General features: G+C 40.5%; 1 protein-coding gene across 1 annotated transcript in view; it reads right to left on the reverse strand.

The window, feature by feature from the left end:
- Positions 1–21827, reverse strand: part of lamb1b (laminin, beta 1b) — a 43404-nt gene that overhangs the window by 6983 nt on the left and 14594 nt on the right. Inside the window, exons 10-28 of the mRNA XM_017494396.3 lie at positions 21280–21456; positions 21019–21131; positions 20852–20931; positions 20550–20685; positions 17994–18152; positions 17467–17588; positions 16719–16839; positions 15050–15245; positions 14610–14753; positions 13387–13618; positions 11760–11923; positions 9051–9275; positions 8500–8714; positions 7541–7637; positions 5438–5807; positions 3677–3861; positions 1367–1608; positions 866–1066; positions 611–755 (exon numbers count right to left, since the gene is read on the reverse strand). Of these exons, the coding sequence (XP_017349885.1) occupies positions 611–755; positions 866–1066; positions 1367–1608; positions 3677–3861; positions 5438–5807; positions 7541–7637; positions 8500–8714; positions 9051–9275; positions 11760–11923; positions 13387–13618; positions 14610–14753; positions 15050–15245; positions 16719–16839; positions 17467–17588; positions 17994–18152; positions 20550–20685; positions 20852–20931; positions 21019–21131; positions 21280–21456 (3324 nt within the window). The remainder of the gene's footprint in view (positions 1–610; positions 756–865; positions 1067–1366; positions 1609–3676; positions 3862–5437; positions 5808–7540; positions 7638–8499; positions 8715–9050; positions 9276–11759; positions 11924–13386; positions 13619–14609; positions 14754–15049; positions 15246–16718; positions 16840–17466; positions 17589–17993; positions 18153–20549; positions 20686–20851; positions 20932–21018; positions 21132–21279; positions 21457–21827) is intronic.

Consider the following 21827-nt stretch of genomic DNA (forward strand, 5'->3'; position numbering starts at 1 on the left):
ATGTGCCATGTTTGTTCAATGCCTCTGCTTGATTCCCCTCCTTATTACAGCTTCAAAATGGCTTGCTTTTCTCCCATAGACAGCTCTCTGATCTTCATGTTGGCTTATCTTTTTAATAAAAAACGCAGTCTTCACAGGTGAAACTGAAGTCTAAAACCAAGAGTAGATGTTCAGAGCTATTTTACTGTTTAAACAATCAGTCTAACAGGACACACCTGGCTAACAAGAAACACCGGTCAGTCACATGTTTCAATATTTTTCCTGACCTACAAATTGTGTGACATGATAGAAAATGTTCTGTGTTCTACGTTTTCTTCATACATCTACATGCAAATACCAGCAAATAAAAGCTGAAAATGTATTTCATTATATTTATTTATTATTTATTACATTTCATAATCATCTTTTGATCTCAAACCCAAAAGTTTTCAGTCTATAGCAAAAACGATTGAATTGGCCTTGCCGTTCTAATGGATTCAGAGGGGACTGTATTTACGGATATAATTCTGATTCCATCAGGAAAACGTCACTAAATGAACACTTTGGATTTGTGGATCATGTTTGGACAGAATGAACGTGTGTGTGTGTGCATGTGTAAGTGTGTGCTTACTTGTAAGAAAGTCTCGTATTTGCTGAATGAGCTCTCGTAGCTCCTGATTGGTCTGCTCAACTCTTGCTTTGCTCTGATTGGCCTTCGACAGGATGTCCTGTGCACTGATTTTACTCTCAGCTGCACGTCCTTGAGCAGCGGACACCTGCATCACGGAGACATTTGAATAGATTATGAGATACATCAAGTTTCCCAACATTTGTAGATAAACCATTATTTACTGTCGTCCACAATTTCTACTTAGTTAACACGCACTATTCTTTGGAGCTTTTCCACTTCTTTTAGTGAGTCCATGATGTCCTTGTCCAGGTCTTTAGCTTTTTTCCATGCGTTGTTAGTTTGAGTAATCACACCTTTACAGTCCTGTCCTCCGCACTGAGGCTCTCCGTCCTCACCCACACACCCCAAACCTCCACATTCTCCACAGCCGTCTCGGTTCCACTCTCCACCACACACCTTCACAAAAACAGAGAGAGCTCTTAGTTCACAAATCTGTTTAGAATGCTCACTAGTGTGACCACAGTTTAACCCTATTATTTTGTTCACAACAAAGCAATGGATGATCCACAAACCACTTATTTTGATTTTATACCAACACGATACTATTACAGGTAACACTTCCTCTACAATGCCCAGTGTATCTCATCTTTATCTCTATTTTCATGTCAAAATAGCAATTTTTTTAAAAACTGAAACCTGTAGGTACATTATCCTTTTCATAATCTTTATTTTTCAAAAATTCTCAGGTTGCTTTACCTGCTGGCTGAGTTGTGGAAGGTCATCTTGCTCCAGCTCCTGGTTCAGTGTGTTCAGTATCTCAGAGTCCAGCCGTTGTTTGAGGTCAAACTCTCCCTTCACGGTGTCCAGTTTGGCCTCTGTGGCTTGCCGTAGACCAGCTGATTGCTTCATTGGGCTGTGTGTGTCTGTGGTGGCCTGATTGACTCGGCTCTCTGCCTCCACTGACTGCTGGTAATATTCCTTAACGCTGTCTACTGCACCTGTAAAACAGCAAGTCACATCTTACCATCACGCTCAGGGTATATCACAATGTTGTTATTATTTATACCACTGTGCTGTTGAATTCTCGATTCTGATTGGTTGAAAGACGTTCTGAGGTATGCAGTTATTTTTCAGTAAATTCCAGGCAGGTCCTGACCGCATTACAGCTCAACATCACTTTGCCCAGTTAATTGAAACAATGGAAAAGTTAGCCTGCTGTCCACCACAGCACACACATTTAACAACAAACAAAATGACAGACAAGTTTCATTTTCCAGAAATAAGTAAGTAATAATTGAGGACGGGCCGCTGAATTATTAGAAAATAAATGCGCACCCGAGGCGGTAATGCGGCCATGAGGCGACGCGGAGGCTTGAGCCATTGATATACATTTATGAGAGAGAGAGCGAGCGCGAGCATGTGTGACTGCAGCAATGAGACAGAAGAGCTGGTTAACTAGTATCATTGTTTATTTACTTATTCGTTGTATTTTCTGCAGTAATAAAAAGACAAAAAACCCTGTGAACAAGTAGACCTATCAGTATTTACAAAAAAACTGAACTTGTGCTTGCGCCCTCTCTCTCTCTCTCTCTCTCTCTCTCTCTCTCTCTCTCCCCAATAACAGCATATCAGTGGCAGAAGCCTCCATTACTAGCTTTAAAATGACATTTTGGAATTAGCAATGGAGGCTTGAGATGGGATGTGTGATAAATTAGTTCCACACACACGAGCGCTTTAAGGATGGAAAACTGACCAAATGTTTTGAAATAAAACCTCTGAACAATGTCTTGAGGCCTGGTAACTGGGGTATAAGCAGAATAACCGTCTCTGGTCCATTTGATTGGAATTATTAGAAAATTACACGCACCCGAGGTGTAACGTAGCACTGCCACCTATTTTCTAATAATTCAATAATTCGGACCGGAGTTAATTATTCCTTACACATATCACATTTATTTATGTTTGAGTTGGTTTAGTGCTCAAAATATTCTCATCTGTTGTCATGGAGTTAAACCGGAAGTGGGCGTGGTCTGACCCTACCACTATGCCTTGGAATCACTAGAAAACACTTAAAGACTGAGCTAATTTTATTAGTTTATTAGGTATACACAGTCTGTCCGTCCGTCCGTCAATCAATCAATGAAATGACTTTCTACAGCACAGTTTAGAGGTTGGGGTAGGCTTATACTAAATGAAATTAAAAAATCACTTCATAATCTTTACAATTATATTGATAAGTGTGACATGATCATGTGTTTTGAGTGGATGCCACACAAGTAGTTGGAAGTGGTGAGGGCATGCATTTGTTATTATATATGAATTTGTATATATTTGAAATCATTTAATCAACGCACAATCTACTGTAAACCGATCTCACCAAATTAGTTTCATTGCCATTAAACATCTTTATGAGCAGTCCACTGAAAATGATTAAATAAGAATGCTAGCAATAGGAGGAAAACTATCTTGTCATGGTACATGGAATATAAATAAGGCATAATCCATGCCTAGGTGTGCATTACACGATTAAAATCATGTAACGCACATTTATCAGTGGCATTTCCTGCTGTGGTCACTTTTTTGCAGCCCAAAATTTGACCGAATGGATGATTTTAAATACGGGTCGTTAGAGCTAGAATTCTGCCCACTCTAAATCCTACACTGAGATAAAATAGTGTGATAGGATTACATTTATTGGAATGTATTATAATAAATAGTTATTCGAGAGTGAGAGAGAGAGATTGTGCGCGAGTGAATTACCTGCGTCTGTGCCGCGTCTCTATTGACAATGAACCGGAGTTTAACTACTGTATGCGACTGTTTATAGGCGGCGCATTCATTTAGAACGGTAATTACACTGACTGGAACGACCTGCGCATTATACGGTTTGAACGCATGTCTTCCAGCCAATCAGAATCGAGTATTCAGACAGACCATGGTATAATATAATATAACGATTAGTTTATATTAATTTACATCGTTCCATTTTCAAACTCAAGATTCCTTCTCAAGATCTAGAATACTAACAGTAGTAGAAGCAAAGAGAAACAGAAAGCTTCCTCATACCCACTGGGTCGGAGTGTTTGATGTGCAGCACCTGTTGCTGTGTGCTATTAAAGCGTTCTTGCTGTTTCTGAGTCTCCAGACTAAGCGATTTGAGCTCCTCCGCAACACTGCCGTGTTCCTCGGAGACCTGCTGTACGTCCACCTCCGAGCGGTTCAGAGAGCGGTCCAGATCAGATGTGAGACTCCTGAGAGGAACACCGTGAGAGAAACGTGATGAAGAGAGCAAAGGCAGAAGAAAAACCATGGTGGAGATAGAGACTGAGAACCTGTCTCAGGAAGTGGATGACCACTATAATGAAGTGCATCGGGGAAATAGCTGAATTCATGAACATTTCGCCTTTACTGAGATTTTTCCTGTCTGGGTTTTGACTGTTCCAAAGTAATAACCATAGTAGTAAGCTGAAGGTGTCACTGAAGTGGGGTTTCCCATAATTTCACAATACATAACGCACATCATGATGTCTAGTTTTACAGATACAAGCGTTTAGAAAGAGGCAGAGCATATAAGCACAAAATGAAAAAGCCTAACCAACCATGATATAGTCCAGTGCATACGCTAATAATAAAAGCTCAGCTCTTGCGCAATAGTAAAACTACTACTGATGAAACAACAAAATCATATGAGTCAAGATCATTTTAAATGTATAATCCTGTACATTACATCGAGGGCATTTTGCAGACGCCCTTAATCAGACGTACATTTATCTTATCTTGTATTTATTTAGCAGTTGAGGGTTAAGGGCCTTGCTCAAGGGCTCAACCAGCACTACAGCTTGGTAGTGCTGGGAATTGAACTCACGACCTTCCGATCAGGAGTCCACTGTCCAAAATCATTGACCAAATTGTACCAATAAGCAACAGCAGGTTGAATATACATATACAAAATATCTGATACATTTCGTGTTTTATTAATTATGTACAGTGTCGTTTAATAACGATAATTCCGTGCGTTAACTTGGTCAAGGATGTCCACAACTTGGGTAAATATAACCAGGTAACCTTAGAAAATTAGCTTTTTCAAATAATATGGAGGTAAAGGAGATACCTCATTTTATACAAGTCTTTGCTTAATCCAGCATTTTGAAACATTTTACTGAGGTACTGCCAGGGGTGCGCGTCCGCAAGTTCAACACTGCAGTCCGGTGGATTAACCATCTTCATACTCCTATAGATCGATAGCTGTAGTGTCAAATGCACCATGGACAATTCCCACAATGGCCTTTTTTTTTTTTTTTTTTTTTTTTCTTTTTTTTTTTTTTAATTTTCCTTCCCTGCTGGTTTGTTAGTTGTTTATTTAATAAAGCTTATCTGCATTTGTATCCTTGCATCCTGGATTTGTTCTGGATTATAGCACAAACTTCATAGTGTAGCACGAGAAGGTTATAGCAGATGAAAAAAATGTGTGATTCTTAATAGGTTTTTTTTCTACATTGGTGAACTTGATTGGATGCTTTAAAGTGAAATGACTGGATGTTAGTCCATTTGATTGATTTAGAGTATAGTGTATGGCTTGATGAGAGAAGAAGAGGGCTTAGAGATCTGTAACGAGTAATTTGAAGGTCTAAATGGAAAATATAAGGAGTAAAAAAAAGTATGTATTTTTTTTTCCTTGGGAATGTATATAAGTAATAGTAGGATTTAACTTCTTATTAAAACCAGTATTTATTAAATTGAATTTTCTATCCCTTCCTCATCAATATGCAATAACCATTTTATGTCACTGACGGCTTTTTTTTTTTTTTTTGGTGTGTGTGTACATACTTGGCTTTCTGCAGAAACTCTTGAGAGTATCTAAGAGTTTGCTGAGCCTTGTCATCCTCTAGTATCTGAGTGAGCTGCTTGGCTCCGTCTTCCAGACTGTCTATCGTGTCCCGATAGGCTGCGGTCACACCGGTCACTTTCAGGTTTTCCACTGTGTCCACCAACTGCTGCGTCTGATTGGTCAGCTCGCCCACAGTGACTTCCCATTCACGGAAGCACTGATGACACGGCTGGCAATCTGGGAAGGTTCCCACATAACCCCGCCCACATGAGTCACACCGCTGACCGGCTGCGCCCTCCACACACACGCATGCTCCTGTTGACTTGTTACACTGTGGTGTAGAGGTGCCTCGTGGATCACAATCACATGCTGGAACACACACACAAATGTGTTAATGGACTGACCACAGCTTGACATTCAAAAACATTAAGTGAATGAAAAATTGTGTGTGTGTGTGTGTGTGTGTGTGTGTTCTCGTTCTCACAGCTGTTCTGAATTTATGGTGGGAAAATGTGAGCTGGAATCTGAGTTGAATTCTTCTAGTTTTCAGAAGGAGAATGACCAGACCGTGTGTGTGAGTAACTCCCGAGTAGGAACATTACTACCTAAAAATACACACTCGAATGGAACCTAAATATAACCTAGATTTATTTGTCTTAAATCTCTGCCACTTTCGATGTGGAACGTTTACTTGCATGAGATACACCATAAACAATAATCTGCTCTATAGTACAGTGTAATCCTGCATTTTCAGTGAATGACTATTAATGTTTGTTTATTAATGCTTTTGTGCTAGCTGCTAGTAGACATTTCTGACTTAAAGGTGCATTAGGTACGATTGGTCTCTACAGCTTAAACAGGTAGAGCTGAATAAGGTTTAACGGATTATTTTTCGTCCTAGAGTCCGCCCCTATTCCTGCCCATGTGCACGAGGCTCCGCCCCCAGAAACTATAGTGGTTCACCTGGAGTTAGCAGTAGAATAATAATCATGACATCACTTTCAAGCACGCTTGGATATTCAGCTTGAAAGGGAGGTTACAAGTCTGTAAACATGCACAATTCTTCTGATAATGATCTATGAAGATATCCCAAAGTGCTGTTCTTTTTACTTTGTAATGAAAAGCGAAACACGAATGAAAAGAAAAACCCCCACACTTGTCTACTTGATTTGTTATAGCCATAACACTTTCAACGATAATAAATGAATCCATCTTGGAAAAGCACTGGCAGTGTGTATTCTGGTTTTACTGTGACTCTTACAGTTTTACAAATTTTTTTTTTGCTCACGAGAAATGATCTGGCTGCACATGCCGACACAGATGGGGCCGAGTAAAGGGGTGTTGAGGAGTGCCTATAAAAAACGACTCACAAGGCTCATCCAAATACAAGTTTTCGGGACATGAAGGTGGGTTTTCAAATGAGTTTTTTTTTCTCAGTAACATATATTTACGCTGAGGTCATGTCTTAAACCATTATATTTTTTGAAACATTTCTACACGTACATGTACATATTCAATGTTCTGTACTAGTCAGAAGAGATATATATATATATATATATGATTGTACCTTTCAGCTTATTTTTCACTGCTGTGAATAATTGGATCAGTCCGCTGCATATTTAATTCAGGCACAAGTTTTATGTTGCAACCCTTCATTTTCCAGGTTTGAGACTGGCACTGAGCATGCACTGGCTTGTACACCCTTCCAGTGACTGGGGTTGATGCCCCCAATCGGGATGCGAACCCAGGATTCAGAGGTGAGAGCGCCACATGCTGGCCACTAGCCCACCAGGGAACCAACATCCCCAGTGTATAAAATACTATCATTTATTGCCTTATGAGCCTGCCTTTGATCAAGGAGCATGATTACGAATGTGAATTGACTGTTTTTGTGTTTGTAGTTAATAAGCCTTATTTAAGAAAAATGTACATACAAAAACAATAACACTAGGCCTAACTGTCCTGTTTCTGTGAGCCTGTGCCCGTTGTAGCATCTGATACAGAGGAAAAAAAACCCCAGCTAGACAGCCAGTTATACAGAAAGAAAACAAACCAGCAAACAAGTAGTCTATACAGCTAGACAGACACATTTTTAAACTCACCATGACACCTGACTTCTGGATCACCCCAGAACAGAGCTCTACACTCCTCACAGGTCCTGCCACCAAAACCTGGCATACAGGAGCACTGACCGGACATCTGAGGAACACATGTGAGGAGTTTAATATGCACATCGCTGGTCAAGGGTAAGCAGTGAACAAAGTGAACCAGGCTGAACATGAAGGCTAGAGAATGACCTTGTACTCAAATGGCTAACATCGCTATGAGTTAACAGGAAGAGAGGAATTAAGGCATGTTTCCCACTCCGGGAGAACACAGCCACTTGTGTACTGATTTTTGTGAATGACTGTTTTGCCGAGGTTGAGAGACCAAAGACCGACACTGAGCCACTTATGGATGCTAAAGTGAGATCACTAAGCCTGAATGGCACTAAGCCTGAATGGCATGCTTGTAAGTTGCGTTGGATAAAATAATTTGCCAAATAAATGAACTTTACATTTCCTGGCTATGGGATGATATGTATGTGCTGTTTTTTCCCCCCCTTTTCTTTAAATATAAACTTTAAATGATCTGTGAATTCTGGCTCTGACAGTTCCTCACCCTCCGCTACATCACTCGAGTTCATAATTGGTTCCGACTTGAGGTGTGTGCGGAACTGTTCTCTATTTGTTTCTTTCTTCCTTTCTGTCTTTATTTATTTAATCCCACTCATCCCACGCAGATATTATTTGTTTGCACCTGTCTCTGATATTTTCTAATAAATTTAGTTCTACTTCCCAAAATCTAAACAAAATAGTAGCCTAATTCATACCACTGCAATCCTGATCAGGCAGTTACTAAGGATGAATGAACAAAAACTGAATCTGTTTTTTGCATTTCTTTGTGCTTCATATCTGCCCATTCGCTCACACCAGCATGAAAGTGAAAGCCTCTGTTCCGTTACTGTCTGTGTGTGTGTGTGTGTGTGTGTGTGTGTGTGTGCGCGTGTGTGTGTGCTCACCCTGTCGCAGGACAGGCTGTAAGCGTGTGTGGGATGACACTGGCATAGCTGGCAGCCTTTTCCACTATGGAAATTCCAGGTGTTTGGGGCACAGCGGTCACAGTGCAGACCCTCTACACTGGGTAGACATGGGCACTGCCCACTCACTTGGTCACACTCACACTCACCGTTTACACACTTGTGGCTGTCAGTGCCCAAAAGCTGGCACATACACTCTAATCACACACACATACAACAGAGATAAAACAAATGAGCTTTTACAGATGGGTATATAACACAGGCATGGGCTATGGAGCCAGTTGCATAATTACGATGTTTATACAATGTGGGGAAATGATATAAATAGTCTATAGTATAGTGGCTGAGTGATGTACAAAACTACAAATGTAGCACAAGACAAAACAAAATCAGCAGATGCAAAAACTAAAGTTGACATTACCACAAAATTTAGGGAAGTGTAAATGGAATCATAGCAAACACACGGACACATACACACAAGAAGTACGTCTCTACACATCTGGAGATGGACACACACACGTATACACACTTACTCTGGCAGTTCTGAGTGCTAGCATCCCCGTAGTAGCCATGGCGACAGTGCTGACACGCCTGGCCATCAGTGTTGTGCAGGCATCTGAGACAGGTGCCAGTGCTGGCATCGCAGGACATCGGGTCTTGCATGTCAATGTTGCCGTTACACCGGCATGGGTGGCACCGTCCACCTGACACCTTCGGGTTGCCATAGTAACCAGGTGCACATTCCTCACATCTTGGTCCTGAGGAGAAAAAGAACATCATCACAATATTGAAATATTTGTAAAGTATGGGCATTTGGACCAGCTCCGTTTTCTGTAAGGGTGATAAATTAAGGCATTGGAGAGATAGGATTTTAAAAAAACAATAATATTTTGGCCAAATCGGTGCATTTTGAAATGTGATGCATTAAGGTTTGACCAGTTGGTATCAATACACTCACCAGCCGCTTTAATAGGGACACTTGTACACCTGCTACATTATATCATGCAGTTATCCAGTCAGCCAATCATGTAGCAACAGCACAATGCATAGAATCATGCAGATACAGGTCAAGAGCTTCAGTTAACGTTCACATCAAGCATCAGACTGTGGTCTTCTCCATAGCCTGTACGCTAGGTTCAGTGGGCATTCTGAGATGCTTTTCTGCTCACCACGGTTGTAAAGCGTGGTTGTTTGAGTTACTTAGCTATACTGTCAGCTCAAACCAGTCTGGAGATTCTCCTCTAACCTCTTATCAACAAGATGTTTCTGCCTGTAGAACTCGGGCAGAAAATTGTGTTTTGGCACCTTTCTTTGTAAACTCTAGAAAGTGGTGTGTGTGTGTGTGTGTGTGTGTGTGTGTGTGTGTGTGTGAAAATCCCAGGAGATCAGCAGTTTCTGAAATACTCAAACCAGCTCATCTGGCACCAACACCATGCCACAGTTAAAGTCCCTGAAATGAGCACTATGCTGCTGACACATGATTATCTAACTGCATAACTGCATGAATGCACAGGTTTACATGTTTCCTAATAAAGTGATGGAGGTTGTTGATGCCAGGCAGGCTGGTTTGAGTATTTCACAAACTGCTGATCTTCTGAAATTTTTACATAAACCAGTCTCTAGAGTTTACACAGAATAGTGAGGGGGAAAAAACATGAATGCAAAGTGTAGCAATAGTGATTTTTGGTAAATGTTTATGCAGCCCTTGCTAGAACTGCCAACCTCATTTTCACTGATGTGATGTGAAGTTTGGCCTAGACACAACACATATCCATGGGTGTTTGCAAATGGAGGCAGTGTTGCACTGAGTTTGAACCTAAAACCTGCTTGTATCCGTTTCACTTACAGCACAGAGCTCTGGAAACCATTAGCACATGGCAGGCTTCCCACCCAAAGGCATTTTACTTACTTTTGGGCTGAACATTCTGCCAAATTTCTAACAGATTTGTTTAGATTAGGATCATTTGGTTAGATCTAACGAGAGCAAGCATTCCATTCATTGTTCAGCAACAAACAGCTGGGGAAATCATAAATATTCTCCCATAATATACTCCACCAACCAAGAGGTAAAAAACAACAGCTACAACAAAACCTCAAGCTAGAGTAAAGTCCTGAGCAGAGGAGAACTAGACAGCTGGATAGGACACGATATAGATGACTCGACATTTTACCCAGACTTTAACTGTATGTTGAAGTAGAGCTACTTTTAACATGCAGACAATGTACCACTTTCACCTCTGGCTGTAGTGACATCCGCAACACATCTACCGCAGAGATCTCTCCCAATAAAATCAACTGTAGTTCTGTGTTTATAAGCTTAAGACATTTATGCAATTATGACAGCATGTCATATATATATATATATATATATATATATATATATATATATATATATATATATATATATATATATATATATATATATATATATACACACACACACTCAGATTTGTGAAAACCAGTTTGAAAATTATGAAACAGATTCTCTTGTTGGACTGCAAATATAATCAAAAAATAAAAACTTAACTATGCAGCTGCAGAGCTTGCCACCAGCACAATAATGCAGCAAGTTGAAGGCTAATGTAGGCTAACACTGTTGTCATGGAGACTATAGGTTTAGGCTGAGATTGTAATAAATTGTAATGGCAAATGGGAGAAAGTTTATATTCTCAGTTGCATTGTTTTAACCAAATCAAATTACAGATGAGCCAGATTTCAGTCAGAGCTGTTAATGATGCAGGATGTTAGATTTTATGAATAAAATGCTATTCTGAGCTACCTCAGGCTACACTCTCAAGCTCTTGCACTCTCTCTCTCTTGCTCATGATTGGCTGCAGCTCCTGTCAGTCACCACATAGCCACACCTTTTTTGTGCCTGAAGTTGTGCATGATGACCTTTTGACATATGAGATATTAAAGGGACGTGTGCATAAAAATGTTCCTTCAGTTCTGTCCCCAGATAAAAGATAGTCAGCTGTTATCTTGGCAAAGGGAGGTAGCACAAAGTACTGACTAAAAGGGGTGCCAATAACTGTTGCACACCTATATTTAGCAGAGAATTTTCTTTTGATAAATCTGTTTTGTTTGCAATTGTTTGATATCCATGAGTATTTTTATTAATTTGATGAACAAAAGATCACAAGGTTAAACAATAGAAAATCTTTCACAGCCTTTTTTGCTCATATTTAACAAGGGTGCCAATATTAGTGGAGGGCACTGTATATAATAGGAATATTGTTTACCTTTGTATCCTTGGCTACACACACAGACGAGCTGGAGCGAGTTGGGGTTTTGGTAGCAGGTGTCTGCAAACTGTCTTCCGCTCCCTGGGCCATCTGGACACATACAGGGCCGACAGCGGTCGCTGCTGCCTAGTAACGCATTGCCATGGTAACCTCTATCGCACCTATGGAAATCATATCAATGTGGATATTAAAAGGATGCGGTGATGCATCCCATAGTATTGTTATGTGACCTAGGATTCAACATTCATGTTGTATTTCTTGTACAGTGAGGGGAAATAAGTATTGGCTATTTATAGACCATCAATTTACAAACCCAGCTGATATTAATTTGAACAGATAGGAGGTATAATTACTTACAGATTTCAGCTGCTTTCTTGCCTTACCTTGCCTTGGAGAACTGCTTTTTCTTAGCGTGTTCAATACTTTTTTCCTGTGTCATTCCAATTTATTACACACCACTTCATTTATGGACTTTAATGTTGTGAATTCTTTATATTTCCAGATTTCTTGAGTTAATACTGGTGTCTGGTGAAAATTTCATGTGAATAGCCTCACTGGAAATATATTTACTGAAAAAAATGTTTACACATCCAATACTTACTTCCCCCACTGTATCTTTTAGATTAAAAAAACAAACAAAAAAAAAAAACTACAAAACTAAAAGAAATTGAGAAACAATTCTGCAGTGACGATCCTAGACCTGAGAAGTTGGCCAGGTACTGTATATAGCATGTGAGAATTGTGTTAACTGGAAGCAGGTTTCAAACAAATGAAAGAGACACATGAGGACATGAGATAATAATAACTAATAAATAACGAGATTAGGCTGTACGTAGGCAAAGTCAATTTCACAGAATAATTTTAGGGGCTTATTTAGAGGATGTAGTGAGAAGGACTCAACTGTGGAGTGGTGTCAGATTTGGTGCTTCGCATTCAAACATTATAGAAGACTCAGTGCTGTCATGGTTTCAAAGAAAATCATCTTACACTTAATATATATATGGAGGCTGTAACATTTTAATTTTCCCAGTTTTCTAATTTGTCAGCCGTTACAGGTGACGGTTGTTAGCTACACCTGCACTGAGAAACAAAGAATTAGAGTTAATCCCTTTTCCTTCCTCCTTAATCTGGTAGTATGTAAGCCCTTTCACTATACTAGATTGCCCTCTTTGAATGAACACTGGTCCTGAACCTCCTGACAGCGCTAATCTTTCACTCCATCAAGCTGAGGCAAATCACATACTCGTGCTGATGCCTGAGAGCTAATTATATATATATATAAAACCTCACATCCAAACCAAGCTTAAGTTTCAAACAAGCAGATGGCATGCTCTGATGTACAAGTTACTTGAACACATTGCATATTATCTAACATAATAATCAATCTAGATCACTACGCAAAGGGCTTTAAGCCCTTTAAGAGACACTTTAATTTAAACCCTGGTTATTGCAATAAATGTATGCAATGCATAGATGGTGTATAACGACGTTTTAAGACTGGTCTAGCTACCTAGTAAAACGTGTTCTGGTGCAGGTTCGCAGGAATGTCTATTTAATATTAAGATGTAATATCATGACAACCTTTCCTATCATACAGAGTTTTAAGGATGGACTCTAGGTGTACCTCTCACACTGGTCTCCTGTGGTGTGGTCTCTGCACTCCAAGCACCGGCCTGTGTGAAGGTCACAGCGCTCCCCGTGCCCATTACAGAAGCAGGGTTGACACTGTGGGAAGCCCCAGTGTCCGTGTAGACAGTGGGCACACTGACGACCGTAAACGCCAGGTAAACACGAGCACTGGCCTGTGGTCGAATTGCAGAAAGTGTTCTTTGAGCCCAACGGGTCACACTCACATGCTGGGAAAGATGAAAGCGCATAAATACACATTAACACAATACAAGAAACAAAATACAAAAGATTAGCACAAAACTATGTTGTCTTTGAATATTAATCGACCTATAATGTTATGCTGCCACAAACAAAGGTGACAAGGTGAAAAATAAGTTGTTTTGCGTTTTCAAACAATGGAGATTTCAAGGAAGCCAAATAATAACCTTATCATCATTTTTTCCCCCTCGGTTGTTGTTGACATTTGCAGTTTTATACATTTCTTAGGCTTACCATCTTCAGCTCATCTTCACACAGGATTAACCTTTTTTAAATTAAAAGCTTCCAACCCAGTCCATATGTTAAATGGGTTTCTTTTTCGCTATGGATCATATTCAAAAGGTGCAGGCTATTTGTTGGTACCTCAAATATTGAAGACTATAGCAGGGGGAAGAGCTTTCTCTTACAAAGCCCCACAGTTATGGAATTACCTTCCAATTAGTGTTTGGGACTCAGACACAGACTCAGTGTTTAAGTCCAGGCTGAAAACGTATTTATTTAGTCAAGCCTTTTGTGAATATTTCTTTTCTTAGGTAAAGGAACAGGTTTGGAAGATTCACGGGCATGTGGTGAACTGGGATGTTTGGATGCTCTCACCCATGCCTGCCCCCAAAAAGGAGGCCATTATTGGGGAATGCAATAAGTGCCTGTTGGAAATTGTTACCACTTACATGTGGATAACTGTAGGCTCAGACACAAGGTGTCATAAAGAGCCCGTTTCAAGCTCTTACTCATTTTCTGTCATGGCTTAAACTCATTCTGACAGCCTTAGTATAAACGGTTGTAGTAAGTTCAGCATACAGTACACAAACTGTCCAGAGTAACAAGATGTTTCAGACAAGTCTTTCATCAGCTGTGCAATCAGTTTATTAGGTGTGGATTATTTTATTAATTATTACAGATGAAATCATTAATAGCCTGGCTCATTAGTGTTCGTGTGAGATATGTGTATAAACTTACGCCTGCAGCCGGAGGGTCCGAGCTGGAGGGTGCCTGGGGCGCAGCTGTCGCACGTCCTGCCCACCACATTTGGCCGGCACGGGCACTGTCCACCATTAACATCACAAATCATACTGAGAGAGCCCAGTGGGTCACACTTACATTCTGCATGTGCGTGTAAGAGAGACAAACACATATAGAAGCTTTGTCATTATAGTTCCTTTGTTGGATTGCTTTTTGGATTGTTTTATATAATGTATATGTATTACACATCCTGTGACTGTTACCCAAGTATAATCCATATTATAACCATTACACAAAGATATTGGGACTATTTCCATTAGAGACACAATTTTCCAGTTTCCTGGTGCACTTCACATAAATTAGCAATTTGTGCTCACTTGTTATTAAGGGTGCCAATAACTCTGCATTCAACTGTGTGTGTGTGTGTGTGTTCAGACCCATAGCTCCCTGGTGCAGCAGGGCTGATGCGCTGAAGATGTATTCTCTGCAGATGTCGGTCATGGGAATTTTCTGGACACTCTTGCTGTTCTCGAGACAGCGGTATTTCTGAAACATTTCCCACGCTGCCTCCCTGTCAGCTGCTCCTGAGAACAGGTCCAGGTCCAGATCTCGCACCACAGGCAACAGCACAATCTAGAAAGAAGTCAGAAGGCAAAGCTCAGACTGCTAGAGTAACAGTAACGAAAAAATTTATATCTAAGGGTTCCAATAATTGCGACCCATGTGCTTTAGTTAAAAAAACATTGTTTAAACGGGTCTTATCGACACCGATTCACAGATCTGTCATCCCCATTTCAATCTTGAACTCTGGTTACTGTCTGTATGGATTTGTATGGTCTCCCTGTGGCCATGTGAATTTCATTCGGGTTCTCTGGTTTCCTCCCACCTCTCAAAAACATGCCAGTAGGTGGACTGGTGATTCTAATTTCTTAGCATAAATTTACTAAACTAATTATATAGATAGAGAGAGAAGTAGATCTACTAGTAGATCTAATGAGAATAATGAAATAGTTTCCGAAAGGGTGCCAATAATTTTGCAGGCCACTATACCAATGTCTTAATTACCAGGTTAAGAAACAAACCACTATTTTAAGTTCTAGTTTTTCAGTGGCTGCGTCCGAAATCGTGTACTGTGACAGCATGTACTCCATTCGATGCAGTTCGTACTAATCAGTATACGTGTGTAAATACAATCCTGGATATACATCAGCCATGTTGGCATTGTCATGTGACCTCTGACGTCATCATAAACACAAAAGTCGTAGAGACCACCAGATTAAAAGCAACCGCACTAACGGCAAAACGCACATCAGGAAAGTGAACTGAATTAGTAATGTAAAGTGGGCGGGGTTAACAGGCTGAGGTAAATTCGTTGCCAGTAGCTTGGCCGGTTAAGGCATGATGTAGATCACAAAAAAGCTTTCAAACACTATGACAACTGTTCTAGTTTAAACCTTCAACAAGTGAACAATTTATTCGGGTATTGTTAAACAAGTCCTGTTTAACCAAGGTTTAATACTTAAAAAGGGCCGACACGCTGTCTTCCGCACCAGTCCCATTGCATTATGGGAATGTTTGCCCCGTGTAGTGTCCGTCGGTTGCATGCTCCAAAATCTCACAGGAAGTAGTGCACCATCTGCGTATTTCTCACCTACTGAGATTTCGGACATACTACCCCTCTGGCATACTGCTTCTTCTGTGTAGTACGCTAGTGTGCGATTTCGGACGCAGCCAATGTCTCACTGTCGAACTTCTGTTGTAACTGTTGTTTGTAGTCATGTGTGCCATAGTATCGCTTTTAGTCTGTATGTTTAAAAAATATATATATTTTGCCTCGTATCCACAGTTCATGTTTATGGTTGTTCGTTTTCACTTTACTCTGACCATAACAATACCAGTCTTGCGACATCATCTACTAATTGATTATTTGCACAGTAGTCTGGTGTTGTGACAGGCACACTAAGATTAATAGGCTCATACACCTTAGACTGAGAATACCGGGTCATTAATGCACACACACTGGTGGTTTAGTCAAGAAAATGTTTGAAGACTAGGATGATTTATGTGATTTTCAGATTTACTTTGAGTTCAGAGAGCGTTACTCACAGAGTCGATCAGTATGTGCGGCTGGTCATGGAGATCGTTTGAGGAAAAAAGCGCTAGGATCATTTTCACTGTGTATTTCTGGCCCTTTTCCAAACACAGTGGCCTGGGCAGTACCACATACCTGACAAAACACACACACACACACACAACTTTAAAGCCCACTGGTGCACCTAGCCATACACACAGTCAATGAATTCTTTATTAATTCATTTATTTTACTTTTTATATTAGATTTAATATGGCTTCAAATTGATTAACGTGTAAGTTGTGGAGAAACGATTGTCTGAACTCTTTCAGATCATCATTAACGTTCTGTATGCAGACTATAGAACCAACCCGTGGCTTTGTTCAGAAGCAGACAGACACATTTCCTAAACTAATATCAGATGAATGGGTGTTAAACAGATCCAGGATGTGACCACAGCAAAATTGGCTCAGCAGTTAATCGTCACAGTTCTGCAAATAATACTCAACAAGAGAAAACTGCACAGGCGAAGGTTAGGTTAAACGCGGGAATTAATTCTACTTCGTAAAAAACAATCTCACGTCAGTTTCCTTAAATGATCCGACTCAAGTGTTAATGCAACTGTTAATGGACAGTTGCTCTATAATACAAAGCTTCTGCTCTCAGTACAACCATACAATAGTATATACGTTATATAACATCAAACATAACCGTATTACACATCATGCTTCTTAACACACATACACACATACACACACACACACACACACACACACACTCTACCTGGAGCTTGGAGGAAGTGATGTGGTCTGTTGGTCAGCGTAAGGAGCTGAACAGTGTGCAGATGGGGAAGGTTGATCAGTACGTATTACATCTATCCTCACCTCCTCCCACACATCTGGCAACTACACACACACACACATCAACACCCTTAGGAACAGATGCGCACAAATCAATAGATTAATTCAATTCATGCACATTTTTTTCTGTATTTTTTAAGTGCGTCTGTGCTGGGCTGCAGCTAACACGAAGACACTAGGGGTGACGTCTCCTTTGTCACGTATTTCTTCACCTCAGTTATTTGTGGTGTTTATAATGGAACCCAAAAATGTAATACATAATGTAATCACACTGATCTAAATTATTTAATTATTTAGCACGGATGTTATCCATACTGGTTTAAAAAAAAAAAAAAAAAAAAAAAAGGAAGTGGCTGAATTTTACAGAACTCTTCTCCGATATCAAAAGCAGATACAGCTGGTTTACTGTGTGTGTGTGTGTGTGTGTGTGTGTGTGTGTGTGTGTGTTACCTGAGGTTCATAGCGGATCAACAAGTCATATTCCATAGACTGTGGGATGTTGTCAATGGTAAATGCCAATGTTTCTCTTTCAGGTACGCTGGCGAATCCAATACCAGTCCAGGTCGGGGGCCGATCTGCAGGCAGAGGCCTCGCCACCACCGTTACAGCCTGGATACAGTTATTACACAATAAGCACATATAGCTCACATCTGCATGCCTAATAAGCTGTTCTCTCAATCAGCCACAGGATAACAGTGTGAAATAATTTTTTTATTTTTTTAAATAGTAGTAGATAAGATTTCTACATGTCATTTGTTTTTATTAGAGCGCTTCTGAATTCCTGATTCAGATCAGTTTGACAAATTTTCTATAACAGCAGTCCCGACGGTAGCGCTAGCTGCAAAGAAAATCACAACTTTATATGAATCCGGTCGTTCTGATACGTTATTGCTTCTCTCTTTCACAGGGACTTGTATGGCGGTGTAGATTTTGAGAAGACTTAAGATCGTGTGCTGCATTAATCTGGATCGTTCTAAACACAGTCATCGCTGACATCTGGGGAATCAGCTGTTGTTAAAAGCAAGAAACCTCGAAGGAGAAAGTGACAGAGCCTGTGATAAAATGAGCATAAATTTCGGCGTGGCTTTTGAGAGGCGGTGAAAACTGTGAGATCTGAAGGGATTGAAGACTGATGCAGAGATGGCTTATTTTTTGCTGAACAGGTAAGACATTTCAGTGGCTCAGTAGGTAGCTAGCTAACACTAGTGCGCTTGTTCACTCGATTCAGCTAGGTATCGAGTTTCCGATGTTGGTTTTTAAAAATTATTTATTATTTTATACTCTAAGAAAACTGTGTTCGCCGCTACCTCCGTTGTTAAGTATTGGAGCTAATACACAACCCATATCTATAGAGTGCTGCAGGAATGAATCCTAACACCCGGAAATGACTTTTAGCACTTCATGGTCCTGAAGTCGATGGGTTTTTGTTTATTCTGAAACAAGGCCTGTAGTTAACACGAGCTCGAGACATTTTTACGTTTTATTCTATGACATAAAATACATCAGTAATACCCCACTCGTGATTTTTAAAGCTTTTACATGTCTTGAAAAAGACGGTTGCTAACAAGTGACGACAGAGTTCGTCGGGGACATTAAACGTCATCACGCCGAACAGGAAATCTCATCTTCTACATCCTCGTTGTGTTTATATTCGTGCTCTTGCAACTCAACCTTTCCATCTTGTAGATTTATCAGTTTATGGTATTTTCCACTTGTAGAGTTTTTCTAAATAAAGATTGAAAGAGTTGTCGGAAGCGTAGTGGTAGTGACGCTGGAGTCATGCGATCATGGTGTAGTTCGTTTATAGCCTTTACTTCCGCCGATTGTATTTAGGCTTCAAAATTTATAAACGCTGTGTTCGCTTGTGAAGATTATCTTGATGAAGAAAACATGCACGAAATCAAAAACTTTCATTGGTCACAGAAGTTATTTTCTTTTAAATCCTGGTGGATTTTTGTCAAGGGAATCAGGGTGGTGCTAAGGTCTGGGTTGGCCTAAAAAAAACCCTCATATTCATCCATGCCGAGGAGCAGCGCCAAAGCACAACCCGCGTTTAAAATAAATAAATAAGTAAATAGATAAATAAAACTCCTCAAGTAACTTGCAATTTTATGTTTCCAACAGAGATGGCGATATAGAGGCAAACGATCCGTACTGCAGCTTTAAGGTGCGTGTTAGACTTCGTCAGGGGTGTTTCTTGTTCAGACTACCCTGCTTGAATAAAACCACAGAAACCCTCACAGAAGTTGTAATGGTTTTTGTTGCCTTATATTGGTGGCATTTTATTTCTAGTGGTTACCATTAAGGACCAGTAATGGTTTAAATGGTTAGCTGATGGTTTGTAACGGTACAGTATTTGTACTGGAATCCATTAGAATTTCCGACACAGCCACCCAGCCAAGGTTTAACGGCTAGAGCTGCTAATCTGTTATTAGCAGATGATATTGTTACTTCAAGTCTGAGACTATGACTTCTCTTGTACCAATAGCATACACATTCCTGTTCCACAGTCACTTCCTGTTTATGGACTATAAAAAGACTCACTCATGCACTAACTTACTGTGAGGTCTTGCCATTACATTCATTGAGTAAGCTCTGAGTCGTTGTTTGTTTATGACCCTTGCACCACTTGTTACTTCCATGCTGGATTTGCCGTTTTGTTCATTGTTTGGATCCAAACTCTTGGGACTTACTGCCAGTTTTACGATACTGTTTTGTTAGTAAACGTCCAGCCCATGGAGGCTAACCCTTCTCCCGAGTCTGTCTCCAGCTCCAGTACCAGATGTACGTAATTTGAGCTTTGGAACATTAAACACTGTTAAGCTCCTGAACTACGATATCTTCTGCTGATTTTTTTTCCTCATTGCTTTGTATCTTCTCGGGAAGATTGCCAATATATGGTTCCTCTCTGAGGTTTTATGTCCGCACCGGTGCATTTTATGGATGTTAGGAGATACTTTATAAAAAATGTGTGATACTCAAACTCCCATGGGAGGTGGGACTAACCGGATCGAATGCAGCTTCCTCTGCCTCGTAAGTGTAGTGGTCAAGGGCAGCGAAATAATAACCAGGCTTCATGCTGTCACAACGTCTGCCAGATATGTGCTCTCTACACACACACTGCCCTGTCTGTGGAGAACAACTAGAGAGAGAGAGAGAGAGAGAGAGAGAGAGAGGGAGAGGGAGGGAGGGCAATTGGCAATGCTATTAGTGTTGACAGATTAAGACAATATTGTATGAGACTGAGGGGGAAATGCAGTAAATTCATCTGTTGTTCTCATCGTGTATGGAAGGCTGTTTGCTCGTACTCGTTGTTCAGAGCTCCTCCAACATCGCAGTCACATGGCCGACAACCATCCTTATCTGTGCTCAGGCCCCAGTGCTGAGGCTGAGACACAAAGACACTCATTTAGACATAAGCACACGTACACTCATTTACATATTCACACAAACACACACACAGACATTCTCTCACCTGACACTGGTCACAGTTTCGCCCGGTGACAAGGCGTTTGCAATAACACATTCCTGTAGCCGTGTCACAGGGACTTCCTCCAGGAAGTGTGCCCAGAGGATTACAGCTGCATGCTGGATTTACAAACACACACACACACACACACACACACACACACAGAAATAAACAGGAAGTATTCCACAGTTTGTTATAACACAAAGCTGAAAACCAGCTGTGTGTGTGTACATATGTGAAAGAGTGTATGGGTGTGTGTTTCCTCACAGAGGCAGCCTAGCAGGTCTTGGCCAAGTCCATAGTGTCCTTGTTTGCAGTGATCACAGCGTTCTCCCTCCACATTCTGCTTACAGCGACACTGACCAGCGATAAGTCCCCTCATTACGTCTGTCACGCTGTCACACACACCGCCGTTCAGTGAGCCCCGTAAGTCACAGTCGCACGCTGCAAACACACAATTATACAAACAATCTTCAGGGATCAGTGGATTACGTGAGCAGTATCATAACAATCATAACAATGGCTGCGTTTACATTGTGGTCCTTGATACACACTTCTGATTGTTTGACTCTAGAAGTGTTTATCTGTGTTTATATGTGTATATCTACTTCCTGTTTTTGCAACATTTCCCTTCCAAAATACACTACATTTGAAAACTTTACTGTCTACCACTAGTCGAACAACGCCCCCACTGTAGAAGAGATCATTTTCATAGAGTTTCTTCCAAATATGTTCAAAATTCGTCAAAACATTGTGCAACCAAGCAACGAGTTACATTGGTCAGCATCCATCTCCTGAGCAATGTGCTCGAAGCT

This window comes from Ictalurus punctatus, chromosome 19, assembly GCF_001660625.3.
Source record: "Ictalurus punctatus breed USDA103 chromosome 19, Coco_2.0, whole genome shotgun sequence".
Taxonomy (NCBI): Eukaryota; Metazoa; Chordata; class Actinopteri; order Siluriformes; family Ictaluridae; genus Ictalurus; species Ictalurus punctatus.